General features: G+C 40.2%; 1 protein-coding gene across 1 annotated transcript in view; it reads right to left on the reverse strand.

The window, feature by feature from the left end:
* smg1 (SMG1 nonsense mediated mRNA decay associated PI3K related kinase) overlaps positions 1-15,907 on the reverse strand; it is a 76,057-nt gene that overhangs the window by 29,568 nt on the left and 30,582 nt on the right. The window contains exons 25-35 of the mRNA XM_061027178.1: positions 14,983-15,294; positions 13,494-13,635; positions 12,909-13,059; positions 11,681-11,801; positions 7,653-7,898; positions 7,154-7,305; positions 3,684-3,819; positions 3,419-3,563; positions 2,593-2,731; positions 1,234-1,452; positions 938-1,118 (exon numbers count right to left, since the gene is read on the reverse strand). Coding sequence (XP_060883161.1) covers positions 938-1,118; positions 1,234-1,452; positions 2,593-2,731; positions 3,419-3,563; positions 3,684-3,819; positions 7,154-7,305; positions 7,653-7,898; positions 11,681-11,801; positions 12,909-13,059; positions 13,494-13,635; positions 14,983-15,294 — 1,944 coding nt within the window. The remainder of the gene's footprint in view (positions 1-937; positions 1,119-1,233; positions 1,453-2,592; positions 2,732-3,418; positions 3,564-3,683; positions 3,820-7,153; positions 7,306-7,652; positions 7,899-11,680; positions 11,802-12,908; positions 13,060-13,493; positions 13,636-14,982; positions 15,295-15,907) is intronic.

Raw genomic sequence — 15,907 nt, forward strand, 5'->3', positions numbered from 1 at the left:
TTTTAACGTAAACAAAAAAATGGGTCTGTCGGACATGGAACTCCCAAAACGGAATTGTAAGCTTTATGCCTGTAAAATAACATAAATATCCAATATTTAAACATAAATGTAAATAAATAGCCTTCTCCTTTTACAAAACTTTATGGGAGCATATCTCCAGTTACCATTTTGGTTATTAGCAATCTGCTCTGCTCTGGTTTTGTCACAAAGATGTGTACTTACCATAGCCTGGGCTAACAGTGCTAATGACGCGATGCGATACTGCCTGTTTTCTGTCTCGGCCTTTTTTTCCTTGTGCTTTAAGCGCATGTGGTTAAGCATCAAACTAGTATTTCTATGGTATGCAAGTTTAATGCCACATATCTTGCACTGCACATTAACGTCGTCTTATTTGTCAAAGCACTTCCAGACATAACTTTTCTTGGCTGACATGTCAGGTGTAGCAGACACCTGCGACATGTGTTTGTTGTGCTTTTGCTTTCGGTGTAATATCTTCCTAGAGAGTTGCCGTAGCTGCTGTAATACAGTTACTTTTGCTGGCTTGTGTGTACTAAAGTTGAAGCTGTGGCTGGAGAAGTCATATGCTTGTGTTAATTATATTGTATATTGTGTTATTTAATAATTTTCCTACCTAGTATATTCAGTTGGGCGAAAACAGAAAGCTGGGTCAAATGTAAACCTGTATGAGTTCAAGTTTTGTAGCCAATAGCAGCGCTTGCACAGGTGCACGAGTAATGAAATGTTACTTGAATAATGAGGTCAACAGCTAGTACCGAGTACTCGTACCCATCCCTAGTGCAAACATGGAAGATTAAGTCCAGATGATAGTCGATGGGTTCCTAGATTGGGCTCATTACCTGAACAAAATCTCAGAGGAAGAAACACAACCAAACAGTCACACACTATTTGCAACACATTTTTTTGCAACATGACATACCCCTCCAGGGTGCTGTTGGTGTGGAGGCTAAGCCCAGCTCAAGCCTTTCCCTTAATTCACCAGCATGCTTCACCAACAGACGTAGAAGACGTAGGGTTGCCATGACGATCAAATCATCATTGCTCTGTTTGATGTTGTGATATGATAGCAGGAGTTTAGGGTCATCCTCATCTATAGGGACCTAAAACACACACAGACAGAATACTCTCAGTACTGAGGACTGAACAGAGGGCTTCCTTGACTCCCAGTCCTAGTCTTCCCCAGCAATATGTAACTTTACAGTCATTATGTCTTACCTGTCCAGCATTGAGCTTGAGGAAGGTAAAATAGGCTTGGCAGGACACCCTGTAGAGGCCAAAGATACGGCCCACCACACGTCTCCAAACCCGTATTAGACCATCTGTTACAAGCTGGCCTGCCTCCACTAGCCATGGGCATGAGCCAGTGAGATGCCGCCAGATCAAGTCTACCATGTCGTCTTCATCGTCTTCCTGCTGTAGAGCCATGTCTTCATCCTGACACACAAAAGAATGAAACAATCAGATCAATCTGCACAAGCAAACCAATACCCTTGTTCAGATAACAAAGAGGTGCATATTTATGATTTTCTCTGTTAAGACTTTCAGACAAAAGGATTGATTTTTGGACCCGAACATGTACAGCTTGAACATATAGTCAAATTATACTCAAAAAATATGAATTACTCATAGAAAGCAGAACACAAGGCCATTAAAGGAGAAAACCATCTTTAAAGCAGAACTTCAAACGGTAGCAAAAGCAAATGAGCCCAACTTAAAGTTAAGTTTGACTTTTGGTTTCTATTTCTGTAAGAGCCATATCAACGCACAGCTAAAAATTAATCTTGTTGAAACTAGGGCTGCACGATATTGGTAAAAACTGACATCGCAATATTTTTTTTTCCTGCGATGTATTTGCAATATGACAAACTGAAAAACTGAAATTGAAATGATCATCTCGCTTGGCGTCTATGGCACCACTCTGAAACAAAACTGTCAGAAATGTTTGGATCCTGCTTAAATTTTAACATTCTAGAAAGATTCAAACAGCCATTATTAAAACTCTTTATCCCAAGGGTTTTAATGTATCTCATTAATGAATCAAATGATAGAAACTGAGAAGTTTACGGTTTCACTCTGTTCAGCTGAATTCTCCCAGACTCCTGAAGAAATGATCACATACAGACTCTCACCTGTCTGCCTCTGTCTCTCTCTGCCCCCGTGAACTGAGAGCCCGTTGTGACTGAAGAGAAAGGTGAGCGCACAGATCTAGAGGGCGCTGCATTAAACCCCGAAAGTGTTCAATATAGCCACTTATATGTTAACTATAAGCAAACTGTCAGACTGTCAAAATCCCTGCTCTTCACCGCTCACATTCACCGCTCCCTCTCTGTCAGTCGCTCGACCAAAAAAATAATATAAAATAAATAAAACATTTTCCTTTCCGGTGTGAAAAAATACAAACAGCCATGTATTATTCTTTTGCGGGCGGTATTTGAGTTTTGTACAGAGAGGGAGAGAGGCTCGGCAGGGTGAAGAGGACCGGACTGTGAGAGGAGAAATAGGCAAACTGGCAGCTTAAAAAGATGAAAACTCCCCAAAAGAAAAAGTGTCTGTAACCAAAAAAAAAGACTCTACCTGGATGCCAGTAGGTCGACACATTGCCTGTCCAAGAATGCTGAAGATGGTGTCTTTGTCTTTTTCACTGGTAGTTGCTGGCAGCAGCTCCTCAATCTCTTTCTTTTCCCCAGGAAGAAGAGGTAATCCTTCCCCTTGGCTTGAGAGAAAAACACAAACCAGAAGGCAATATCCTTCATCATTGGATGATGGGCCTATACACAAAATAATGGAGTCTAATTCATCACCAACAACAGCATCAAACTAAAAATAAAAAAATAAATAGACTAAAATTTAAAATAACATAAGGGCGCGATAACTGGCAATCCGTACCGTGCTGTGCTTAAGCATGATTGCACCCCCCTTCCCTATTCCCCTGCTGGCCAGCATGGCCTCCCCGCTCACTGCTACAGGACAAACCGGGCCTAAGCACGAAGCATGCATAATAACGTAAAGCCATTCATGTGTTATATTACAAAGTTATGTACAATTAATGATGTTAGTCCTGAAGCAGTGTGAGTGCAGCCAGCAGCAGAATGGGGAGGGGGGGGGGACACTTAAGCAAATTTTGCAAATTTAACGAAACGCGATAGACTTTTTTCTATAATCAAATGCTAAAATAATTAGTTAATAATTAAATAGGCAATGTCTCATTATCATAAAAATATAAGAAATTAAAATGACGGATCATTATAGATTATGGCGGAAATTTTATGACCCTGTCCGTCAAAATGAGAGACAACAAGAAAGTCTAGCCTAACCTCTGTGCATGAAATATGTTTTGTTTTACATATGAGGCTCGTTGCATATTTCTCTGTTAAACAGACATTGATATTGCTACACTTACCTTGCATTATCCACCACTTTCCTGCCCCAACGGTAGGCCCAGCTGGCCAGGGCTGCCCAGGCCTTGGCCATCTCTGGAGCCAAGCTGACAGAGAGCTGGTAGAGTTGACCCAACACAAAGTCTGGTTCCCCGACCCCCACACTCACTGCAGAGGGAAAACCACCAACAAATGCAAACATTTCTTATATGTCTATATTTGTCTGGAGTGAAGCATTGTGTTTGTTAGTGTGAAGATTATCAAAAGACCTTGAAGATAAAATATTACCTGAAATTTCAGCACTGATCTGGGGAATGCCCTGGACTTCAAGAGGAAGCTCCAGGAGAGCGGATATAATCTGAGTCAGGGGTGACATGCTGGCTGCTGTATTTGATGAGTTTACTGCTCCTGTCTTCTTTAACACCTAGACCAAAAACAAATAAAAAATCAACAGTCAACATATCATTTTGTTAGTTTTTACAAAATAAAAACCAGAACCCATTGCAAACTTGGTCTTAAGGAACACGTTATGATAAGAAAACAATGTTCTGTTTTATTCTTTCTGCCTGCCAGAGACCGTAGGTAATACAAGGATATCCAATGCATGCATGCTCAGGAGGTTGAGGCATAATGCCAGTTAGGTCTCCTGTATCACCTCCTAGGTCATGTATATGACCTAACAAGAGGCCAAACTTTAGGCAATCATCAACAACAGAATTTCATTTCCAAGGTTTCCAGTGACAAAGATGTATGACCAGCCGGTCATTTTGTATAACATTTGTAGTTTGTATATATGTGCTATTTCATTATTTTTGACACCAGAGACTGTTTATACCTGGACGACACATAAACAAATATCAACAAAGTAACAAATGATACCTAGCAGTCAAATCATTTTCATGTTCCTGCCTTAACATCCATTAAATAGTATAATGATGCAGCATAATAAAATATGGGTAAAAAATGTAATATTAAAAAACATTCAGCAATCCAAAAGCAATTTTTACTTTCTAATTAAATTTCACACCAGCAATTTCTTAGAAAGGTGAAGTTTTCATCTGCTTTTTTAGTTAACAGTCCTCATAATCTCTGTTCTTGAGGACAGATCTACCAGCGCAAGTTCAGTAACTGCTATGCCTGTTCCAATGTAGCCGAAATGATACAAGACACATCAACAGTGTGAAGCGCAGGACTTGCAGCATCTCCACCACCAGATACAATGTCACAATTCACTTAGCAGACGTACATTCATTCATACACCGCAGCGGGAGCAATGCAGGGTTAAGTGTCTTGCCAAAGGACACATCGGACATGTTGCTCAGCTGGGGATCGAGCGATGACGACTCTACCAACTGAGCCACAGCCGCCCCAGATACGTCATACAATAATCCTCTTCTCTGTTATCACCTTGTAAGGTGCTCCTGAAGACCTTCTTACATACTTTGTTCTAGTCGGGCCTGCTGCACCTCAACTTTGTTGTAAAACAAATGATTGGGGCGAAGTCCTAACAGAGGCAAAATAGTGACTGAAAAGAGCAGTGCTGGCAGGTTAGAACCGCAACATTTGATTATGTGCGTGAGTATATGTTTATGTGAAACTATTGCTAATTGCTAACGTGGTCGACTTACAGTATTCTGCTTAAAGGGATACTTCACCCGTTGAAACATGAATCTGTATTGACATTGGGTCATATATGTAGTAGAAATGTGAAATCAATTTTGAAGTTGCCTTCTTGGCCGAGAAAAGGCAGAAAGTGTCTTTTTGGCTCATGTGGATGAAAGACACCAAATCCCAGAATGCACAGCACTGCAGGCCACTCCCCCTAAGGTCCGAACCAGAATCAGAAATACTTTATTAATCCCAGAGGGAAATTCGATCGTTACAGTTTCTCCAAAATATACAATACAGCAGTAGAAATATAGTAATAAAAACATTTACAGACATATTTACTTCAACACAAGGTCGTTTCCTCAACTGATTCCAAAATTTCTTCCAGAATTGATCTTGGAAATTCCTGTCAGAAAACATACTCTATGTCTGTGTCCATAGGCAAACAGTGAGAGCATCGACACTACCAGTCCGCCCCCAGCTCGAGCCAGCCCGGGCTCCTCGTCCTCACCGCCGCCCAGCAATATAACAATATAGCCGCGAGACGGTTGCTTTTGGCCCCGGCGGCCAGAGGTGGCCCCGGTGACTAGCGGCCAGAGGTGGGCCCGGCGGCCAGAGGCCGCAGCAGCCAAAACACAAGACCGGCCTGTTGGCAGCAGTCGCCTCGCCGCTATATTTATATTTTTTCACCATTATCAGCTTTCTCCATAAAGCCTGTTAGCATAGCTTTCAAGCAATATGGCGGACGTTATGTTTCGATTCTGGGAGTGAGTTCCCACCCACTGATCTGTGATTGGTCTGTAGCTTCGAAAATATGAGGAACTAGTGTTGTAGTTTCACCCTGCTAACCGCAACAGCTTCCAGTGACGCAAAAATCGTCATTTTGCCACAAGCTAACGTCCCTCACTGTGAGTAAACTTAAACCCATGAGAAGTTTCATTCCTCAGGTGTCCAATGCCTCTTTTCAAACTATTTGTGGTCTGGTTGAAGATGAGGCTCAGTTTTTTATTTTGTCTGATAATGCCAATTCATGCCTTTCTAATTTATCTCATCTAGAGAGACAAACTCTTGAAGCTCTGGCTAAAGATTAAGATTAAGATTTACTTTATTGATCCCGCAAGGGGAAATTCTGTTTTTACACTCATGCAACACACACATAGGCTGTAATATACACACATGCAGAAACAGGACTCCTATGGACATGCACTAATGGAGAGATGTCAGAGTGACGGAGCCGCCCCCAGCAGGCGCTCCTGAGCTGGTGGTGGGTGGGGGGTTTGGTGCCTTGCTCAAGGGAACCTCGGCAGTGCTCAGGAAGTGATCTGGCACCTCTCCAGCTACCAGACCAACTTCCATATTTAGTCCGCACCAGGACTTGAACCGGTTCCCAACCCAAGTCCCTACAGACTGAGCTACTGCCGCCCCCGATAAAGATGAGTCCATTGTTATACGTGACGCAGTCAAAGATGGTGCAAGTGCTACAAAATAAAGACTCATACTGGTGACATAAGAAATCAAGTAACACTGATTTTCACTCCCTAGTTTTTACACAAAAGATCCACACAAGCTGTCAAGAACCAGTACCAGGATGTCCCACAGTTTTTGTAGTAGGTTCTCTGACTGAATCAATTTCTAAGTTGATTGATTTTCACGTTTAAAATCGAAGAGATGAGAAGATGAGAAAGTTTAGGTCTGTCTGTGGGCATGATCTGTGACTCAGATCTGTTGGTTACTATGGGAGTTGTTTTAGAAGCCCGACTTCACTACTTGAGACAACAACTGCCATCTCTGGAAACATGATGTCTAACCCCTTAACTAGTTTACTTTCATTACCCAAGTCTTGAATGTGACTTTGGAGGTGTATCTTCATATCATGCTTTTCCAGGTATTACAAAATATAACTGGTGGATATCCATAAATACTAGACCTTAACATTTAACAACTGTTTAAGAAAACGTGCTGAAGATGGCTCAGTGTTTAAGTAACATTCAATAAATATATTTTTAAAAAAAAAGGTAAATAACTTTTCTAGGCATCATATAATGTGCTAAAAAAGCCCAAGTAACATAACTTAATCTCAGGATTACTTTTCAGAAAAATTGAAATTCAGACAGAATTCAAGGTAGAGAAGTAATTAAAAGTGAGCATGCCTGTTTAAGCTGAGGTGTCAAGTCTTTCCAGTCAGCCAACAGCCATTTGCAGAGTGTCAGCAGTGAGCGGCATGCAGCACCTTCATTCTTCCCAACATGGCAGTAGGACAGAGCAGCTCTGCTCAGCATCTCCATGGCTGGCATGGACTGGCCTGTGGACGGAGACATTACTTCACGCACAAAGAACACTGCAGACAGTATTCTGAACAACATTATAAGCACACTATATACATACACTTCTTTCAGACAACTGAGAAATCTTTACAACCAAGTGTCAGCTGGGAACACCTTTGCCTTTGTCAGATAACAATTTGTTACCTGTGTGCCTATGCTAAACTTCCACAAAAAATGATCTGTAACTATAGTAAAGTGCTGCTGTTATTTTGCTTTATGTCACTGCTGCTCAGGACAGATATACCTAAAATTCCAAACTTTGTCCATGCAAGCACAGATATATCTAATGGTAGTTTACAGCTTCTGAATATCTCCCGATGCTAACCTGCATTTCTTAGGACTTTGGCTCTTTCCATCTGCAACTCTGGTCCCCACTTCTCCCCCACAGTGCCCTTCAGGGTGAGACGCCTCAAGGATTTGCTCAGTTCGTCCTGCTGCTCCTCCTCTTGTGTCTCGTCAGTGCACTGGCTGAGCAGGCGGGATGCCAGAGCAATGTTGCCTTTTTTCCGGGCAAATTTGACAGCAGTCAGACAAAGCTCTGTTAGGTGGCCATCGATGGAAGAAGAGTAACCTAGAGAAGAACAGAGAGAACTCAGAATATAGTTTTTCCCAATCGGCCAAAACTTGGTCCACCTTAGAAAAAAAGAAATACATTACTGTTAATAAGAATGTGCTGAGTTTCTGATGAGGTGAAACGAACTTGTGATGATGCCGTTGCTTCACATTAAAAGCTTTCCATTAGAAAGGCATTGGTAAGAGTCACACGGTGCGGTTGGTCAAGATGGCTGCCTGAACCGAAGCTCCGACGAGCATCATTTAATTAATCCTGTAGTTTGTGTTTACATTAGCTATAGAAGCATTGTTTTTGCATTAAAAGACTCTCTTGGTCACACAGGATGGCGGAGCAGTTCAAATGCGGGGACATCAAGGTGCATTTGCGATCTAAGAACCTGAATCAAGATAGCGACGGAAACAGTTCGGAAGGCCGATAGGGGACACATGTTGGTCAGGATATTGTTCATTTATTTGCCACACTGCAAAAAATATCCAGCGATTTAGCCAGCCACCGGAGATCGATCAAGCTCACAGGGAGAGACAGCGCACCATCCTGGTTCCCTTCCTCAGCTCATCTGACAGGGAGTTTATTTTACGCACGGCACGAAATAAACCTGAGATGAAGTGGGAAGGTAATCGCATCATGATATTCTCGGATTTTTCACGAGCCACGCAGCTGAAACTGGATAAATTCAGGGAATGCAAGAAAGCTCTGCCGGAAAGCAACATTAAGTTTGCCCTCGTCTACCCGTCTATCCTGAGGATTGATAGCAACGGAGGACAGGAACGATTTGATAATCTGAAAATAACAATGGAGCATATTCAGAAGATTCTGTCTCTCAAATGGACTTTAAAAACTTGTGAGACTTCATTTAATATAATTCCCCATTCTTTTATTTGCAGTGACCACCTCATTATATGGGTATTCTTTTTACTTATAATTATTTAACAAGAAAGGATTAGTGTGGGGTCACTTGGTCAGTCGACGATCATGGACCGCAAGTTTTCTTCTGTTAAAGGGGAGAGTGCAGAGTTACACGCTTTTTAGGGAGGGTGGGGTTTTTCGGGTATGAGTGGTCTTTCAAGGCCATTCATCATAAGCGTAGAGCTGAGAGGTGGCAGGTGATGTGTACATTTCCAATTTTGTATAACTGCTAAATTTGATATTTTGCGTATTTCCACATGGAACATGAAGAGCCTAGGACATCCAATAAAAAGAAAAAAGATTTTGTCTATTCTGAAATCCACTAAGCATGATGTAGTGTTTTTACAGGAGACACATCTGTCTGCTACAGAATCAGATAAATTGGTATTTATTGAGACTGGGTGAGCCATGTCTATTACAGTGTAGGATCTAGCCAAAGCCAGGAGATATAACACTTATTAATAAAAAATTACAATTTAAGTGCATCAGACAAATTAAAGATACATTCGGCAGGGTCCTTATAGAAGTTGCAGAAATACAGGGTCACATGATTATTTTGGCAAATATCTATGTCCCAAAAGGAGATGACCCGAAATCTTTTTCGACCTTGAAGCAAAAATACAGCAGGCAGGAGATCATAATGTTATTATAGGTGGAGATTTAATTTGGTATTGGATTCTCTGCTGGATTGGAGTAGCTCTAGTCCAATAAGGATGCCTAAGGCTTCATTTGCAGACATATGGAGTCTTTAGTTTACATAGATGTGTGGAGGATCTTAAATCCAAAAGGAAGGGATTGACCTTATAAGGAGGAGATGACCTTATGTGTTACACAACATTCTCCTGAATAGACTTTTTTCTAATTTTCAAAAGCCTTCTGCACTCCGAAACTAAAATGCGAAATTACGGACCATTCTCAAGTTAGCCTGGAGGTGCTGCCTTTCAGTGAAAGGATACGAATGCCCCGGTGGAGATTTAATTAATCTCTTATGCAAGAATCTCAGTTCACAGAGGCATTAAGAAATCAAATTAAGATGTATATTGAGTTGAATGAACCCATATCGCCCTCTGCAGGAATAACTTGGGAAGCCATTAAGGTAGTACTGAGAGGCTTTGTAATCCAATATGCTTCCCGTAAGAAAAATTAAGTTAAGGTAAAACAGGCTGAAATAGAAGAAAAAGTTATGGTTGAGAAAAGGTTAAAAAGACACTTTAATGTTGAGGACCTGCTAAAAACTTAAATATGATTAAAACAGCATTCTGTCACAGAAAGTGGATTTCTCACTCTTTAGAATGAGACAAAAATATTATGAATCGGGAGATAAAGCCTGTAAATTACTGGAAAACAGCTTATAACAGAAAGAACTATCATCTATGTTCTCGGCCATTAGATCAGAGGGGGGAGAATTAAAAACCAAATCTGCAGAAATGAATAATATGTTTGGAGAGTTCTATGTGAAGTTATATACTGCAGACACTCAACACAATGAAGAGGGTATGGAAACATTTTTTCAAGGATTGGCTCTTCCCAAATTGACAGAGTGGTGGTTTTGTTATAGTATTACTATGCATTTAGTCTGAGGCATCTGGCACACTGGGCATTGCCTCCAGAGAGAGCTCCCCCATAGTACATTATAGAGCACACTGTATCACGTCCTTTCCCTCTGCTTCACTGCTTGTCCACCAAATAAAATATACAATAAATAAAATATATATAGTGCTGATACACTTAAACCATTTGATGACCTAAAACGACAATATTATTTACCACAAACCCAATTCTGGAGATATCTTCAACTACGCCATTACAATACAATCTCCTAAATCAGCAGGTAAGTTAAATAAAATTATACAGGTATTAGGGTCATGAAGCCACTAAATATTATAGGATGGTCATGGAATATGGAGGAGGTACTGTGTCACAGCCCTTAGAGTTTCCTGGGAAAGAGATTTGGGGGTATTATATATTGAGCAGGTGTGGGTCAAGATTGCTGGCAACTTTCGAACAATGCCAAGGGATCTGAGGGTGAGTTTATTCAATTCAAAACTCTGCACCGATTTTATAGCATAGGATTCAACTACTTGCTGGAAGTGTGGTGTAGATGAAGGTACACTGGTACTGTGGTCATGCCCCATGATTAATCAATATTGGAGGAAGATCCATTGTTACATTGTCAATGTTGTAAAAAGGAATTTGTGCTGTGTCCTAAGCTCGACATTCTAGGAGACGGTGTTATCTGCTTTTTCAAAACCACTGATCCAATGGATACAGACTGCTATTATGACTGGACGACAGATTATCCTCCGGAAACTGGTTGACTGAACTGGGCACAGTAGCTGCATATGAATATGAATGCATAAGAATGTCATATAGGATGCAGGATAGAAAAGAAAAATATCTTCTGAAGTGGGGCGTGTATCTTGATGTGATTAACAGGCCAGAGTGAAAATCAAGCGTATGAAAATTAGCGTTGTTATTATATTTTGTATTATTATGTCAATTTGATCTTATTTTATTTTGTATTCTTATTTTTTTTTAATCTATGTTTTTATGTTAAGCCACTCTAGACAAAAGGGCCTGCTGACCCCTCTTGGTTACGGTTTTGTGTGTAGTTGGGGATGGGGGGATGGGGTGGAGGGTATTTGTAACAGACTGCATGTGATATGGCTGCTTTGTTTTTTTTGTAAAATAAAAACAAAAATTGAAAGCCATAAAAAAAAAAAAAAAAAAAAGAAATGCATTAGTAACTTTAAAAAAAGAAACAGACATCACATTTGGTCAGCTGATTTTACATGGAGGAAGAGGTCCACCTAAACTACTCATTTAACCATGCAAAGCTGTATGCAAACCCTATTAAACGTCTTGATAATTACCTTTGACTTTATGGAGCAGTTGCCTCTGGAACATGGTGTATCTAAGGGCCTGGAGGAAAGGCTGGACATCCTGTTGTTTACAAGAGCTCAGAGCCTCACTGGACAAGGGAATGACACAGTCCTGCAAAGAAATCGAAGGAAAACAAAAAAAAAAGTCAGTTTACTTGAATTTAGCAAATAAAAGTATCCCTGGTTGTCTTTGTTATGCGTAACACTTACAGCCTCTGGTAGGGTTGTTATAATACCAGAATTTGAATCCTCAATTTGATACTAAAACGCTTTTAAAACAATAAAACCCACATTGAAACGATTAAAACAATATCAATACCTGTTTCGATACTAGGGCAACAAAAAATGACGACACTGCACAGAGATTCAATTCTCTATAATTAAACCTGAACAAAATAATGAATAAATGGGTCGATTATTTGCCGTTAAATATTTGTCACCAACGGTCTGCTTTCTTGTTTATTTATTGAAGAGGGTTCAGGACACTTTCAAAGACAGACGCACTCGCACCTGCCTGCACACGCACTGAGTGCTGATACAGTATGTTGCAAGGAAATAATTGCCAACGTCCAGACCCCACTGAAAGCTCATTGTGATCCCGTTATCACAATGAGTCACCAGCGTGTGGGGATATTTCTTATTAAGACGAAGCAAATCTGCAGAAAGCAGCTGCACAAAACAGGAAAATACAGCCATGAAACTCTGGATTTCTCCGTGCTTTTGCGTGCTTCTGCTCACCTCTCCGAAGTGTGCCAAAGCCAAGGAAGTGTGCCGTGCCTGAGCACGGCACGGAGCGGTCACACTGGCCAAAGTAACTGGACTTTAGGGTTGAAGCATGCTTGGGCACGGTACAGATTGCCAGTGTGACCGCGCCCTAAGAGTGTACGCACTGTGACCTAACTCCTATTTTAAATAATTCTGTTTTCATTGGTGCTACTTCTCTTCACTTATTCACCATTTCCCAAAACAACTGCAACTGTCTTGTGGCAGATTTGAGTCAAATATACGAATGGCAGTTTGTTGATTATTTAAAGCCTTAAGGCTTTTAGATACTAGAGAATGTGAATTAGTGACATAGATAGTTGTATACACTTGTTTTTTGACAATCCCAGACTCAGTGTCTTGTGTCCACTCCAAACCACCAAATACTACAAGAAAACAAGACAAGGATGGCTAGTGCATATGCATACTATAATCAATCAAATATGGATGTACATACTTCTTGTCCGGTGAGTGTGTTCTCAAGGGTGGCAGTACAGTGGAGCTGCAATGTAGGCAGACTGGGCAGGGCATCAGATAGCGTGAGGGTTGACAAGCGAAGAGGGCCCAAACAGATCCGTCCAGTCTGCTTCAGGCAACGCACCAATATACTGCAACACGAAATCCCAATTATTACTAGGTTTTTAGTTATGATAAAAAGAGCAAACAAAGTTTCTCATCAGATGGTTTCAATGAATGGACAAATGACCTTGGATGGCCTACATGTTTAAGACAATCAGACATTCAAACCTTTTAATGGCCAGGTGTAAAAGGTGTAGGTGTCAAGATTTACATTTGTTTCTCCTATAGCATTTTTTTGTGAAACACATTGAATGCCTTCCAAGAGCGACATATTTTTTTCATGTGTGGTATTAATCTATAAATGAACATAAAAAGGGACAGCATGTCAAAGAATGAAGCTGTGGAACACCTGAATCTCTGAACTTATCAGGACCAGAATGGCATTTCTGTTTCCACAACACATCAAGAAGTATGCTAGACCCTAATTCTTTTATTTTTTACAAATGCTTGCATGGATACTTACTCTGGACTGGCTGTGGTCTTTGGCTGCTGCTGTTCACTGGCTTTCGCCATGGCACTAACAGCGCTACGGAGAAGCTGCACTTCAACGGCCTTCTGTAGCTCAGTTGGATCCGGACTTATGAAGGGAAGAAGCCTCTTAAGATCTGACACAGAGTAAAATAAAATTGGAATAATTGGTCAGAAACATTGAATACCAAGTATCATCTAATAACATACACAAACTACCATACAAATTAAATAATTAACCCTGGCTTTTTTTGCTTCAAACAATTAACCTTACCTGCCTATATTTAGCAAAAGTGCCTATAGTACACATCCTTTGGTCTTTGTAAACACATTTTTAACCACAGAATAGATAGGAACAACTTTAAAACTGTTTATTTAAAATCAATATGAATTTGATCACAGTTAAGACGGCACATCTAGACCAACCTGCTACACTACAGTAGGAGGATAGAGAGAAACAGAGAGAGAATAAAGGCTAGACCCTTTTTTCCATCACTTTGAAGTATTGCACTGGCCAGACATGTTGGCCTAAAACGCTATCCAAGCACATCAGTATTTGTTTAGTAAATTATAATAACTTTACTTGAAAGTTGAAGAAAAATATGTCGGTAATAATTGTTAATTTAACCTTTATTTCTATGTATAAAGCTGCACAAGTAGAACATCTCACAGCCTCACATGATTCACTGGTGCATATATTTCTACAGCCCTTATCTAGATCAACATGTGAGACACTTGTGCGTGACACAAATGCAGATCATTTACCATCTTCCACCTCACACTATCCCAGGCTTTTTTACTGCCTCTATAAGAAGTTTGGATCACTGGGGATGCATCTTGCTGTTGCTTCTCTTGATTTTTGTTCAGCAAACTTAATTGGCAGCATTAAATTCCAACTCTTTTCTACGACGGAGGATTAGGGCCACGTTGAAGGAAAAAAAATAATAATAATAATTTTCCAACAGGCTGCTGCTGCTCTGATATTGCCTAGACTAAAATAACGACATTATTCTCCTAAATGTACGATTTTAATCTCGTAAATTTACAACTTTAAAGAATACATACACGAGAATAATGTCGTAAATTTCATTTTTTTTTTCTCTTTGTTGTGGCCCTAATCCTCTGTCGTAGTTTTCTCTGTGCTGCCGTGGCATTTAGTGTATGTGCCGTGGTGTTTTATTAAATGTTTAAAAAAACAGAGCATACCCTTAAAACCAAAAACAATTATCTGAATTTGCACCTACTTTGAGACAGGCATTTATTTGTGAAAAGCAATACTTAGCTATTGAAAGGGACTACTGAAAGGTGTTTTTATTGGGATATGCTGTTACTTGAAGTTAAACCGTGATATACTGATCAACTCTATTAAGCTTAACATGATGGTGTTGTTAACCTTTTAAAACCTTAAATTGGAGTGAATAACCTATTTTTAAGGAATTTCTAAAGAATTTGAGGATTAAGAGTCTGTCCTAGAGATGTCTTACCTAGCTTGTCTTTGGTGTTGGAGAGCGAGCTGTAGTCCTCTCCGGGTAGCAGCTCCAGCTGAACCCCACACTCATCTAGATCACCGTCTTCAAAGCTGCTAAGAGCCTGGATGTAGTTGAAATCTGTACTTAGGTTGATGCTTACTGGATTGGTTGAGTTCTGTTTGATGGCTTGGATGGTGGCCTGCCACTCCTTGACAGATGCCCAATCACAGAGTGCCACATAGCACTGGCACGCTTTGTTGGCCAGGAAGTTGATCACCTCAGGAGGACACTCACTGGACTTAAGTAGCACTGTCTTCTTGATGTCACCTTCATTGGAGAGGAACCAACACCACCGCCCATCAGACAAAAATAAACCTCATCTTCAACCAGACCACAAGTATTTAAAAAATACAAGACACAAAATCAAATGCTAAAGACTAATCATTAGTGCAAAGCCAACAAAGACACCATCTTTTTCAACATAAGAAATTTGGTACAAATCTAGTGATGTCTTCTACTGCTTAGCAATATTGGGATAAAGGCAGAGGTAATTTTTCAACTCACAATATCAGCTGTACTGCCCAATCTATTCGTAAGGATGGTTAGGGTTTTTATCAATATAAAGTATATTTAAACAGAAAAAACTCAGTGAGATTAAGAATCTCATTAAGAAGAGTGGCCAAGACACAATGTAAAATAAAATACAAATCCTATTGAGGTTCAATTAAACTAAATACATCACAGCCAACTGCAGGGCGCAAAAAACATACTGTATATCTAGCCTCACTCAAATAATTATCATGTGGTTTTAACTTAATGGCCTGGTAACGTTATATTATCTATTGAATTCTGTTTTCAAAAATTAAAACCTTAATTTGTCCATCTAATTTGATCAAGATTATGGATGAATAAAGAATCAGGAAGTTTATAATCCCTGTCT

Source organism: Labrus mixtus, chromosome 20 (assembly GCF_963584025.1).
Source record: "Labrus mixtus chromosome 20, fLabMix1.1, whole genome shotgun sequence".
NCBI lineage: Eukaryota > Metazoa > Chordata > Actinopteri > Labriformes > Labridae > Labrus > Labrus mixtus.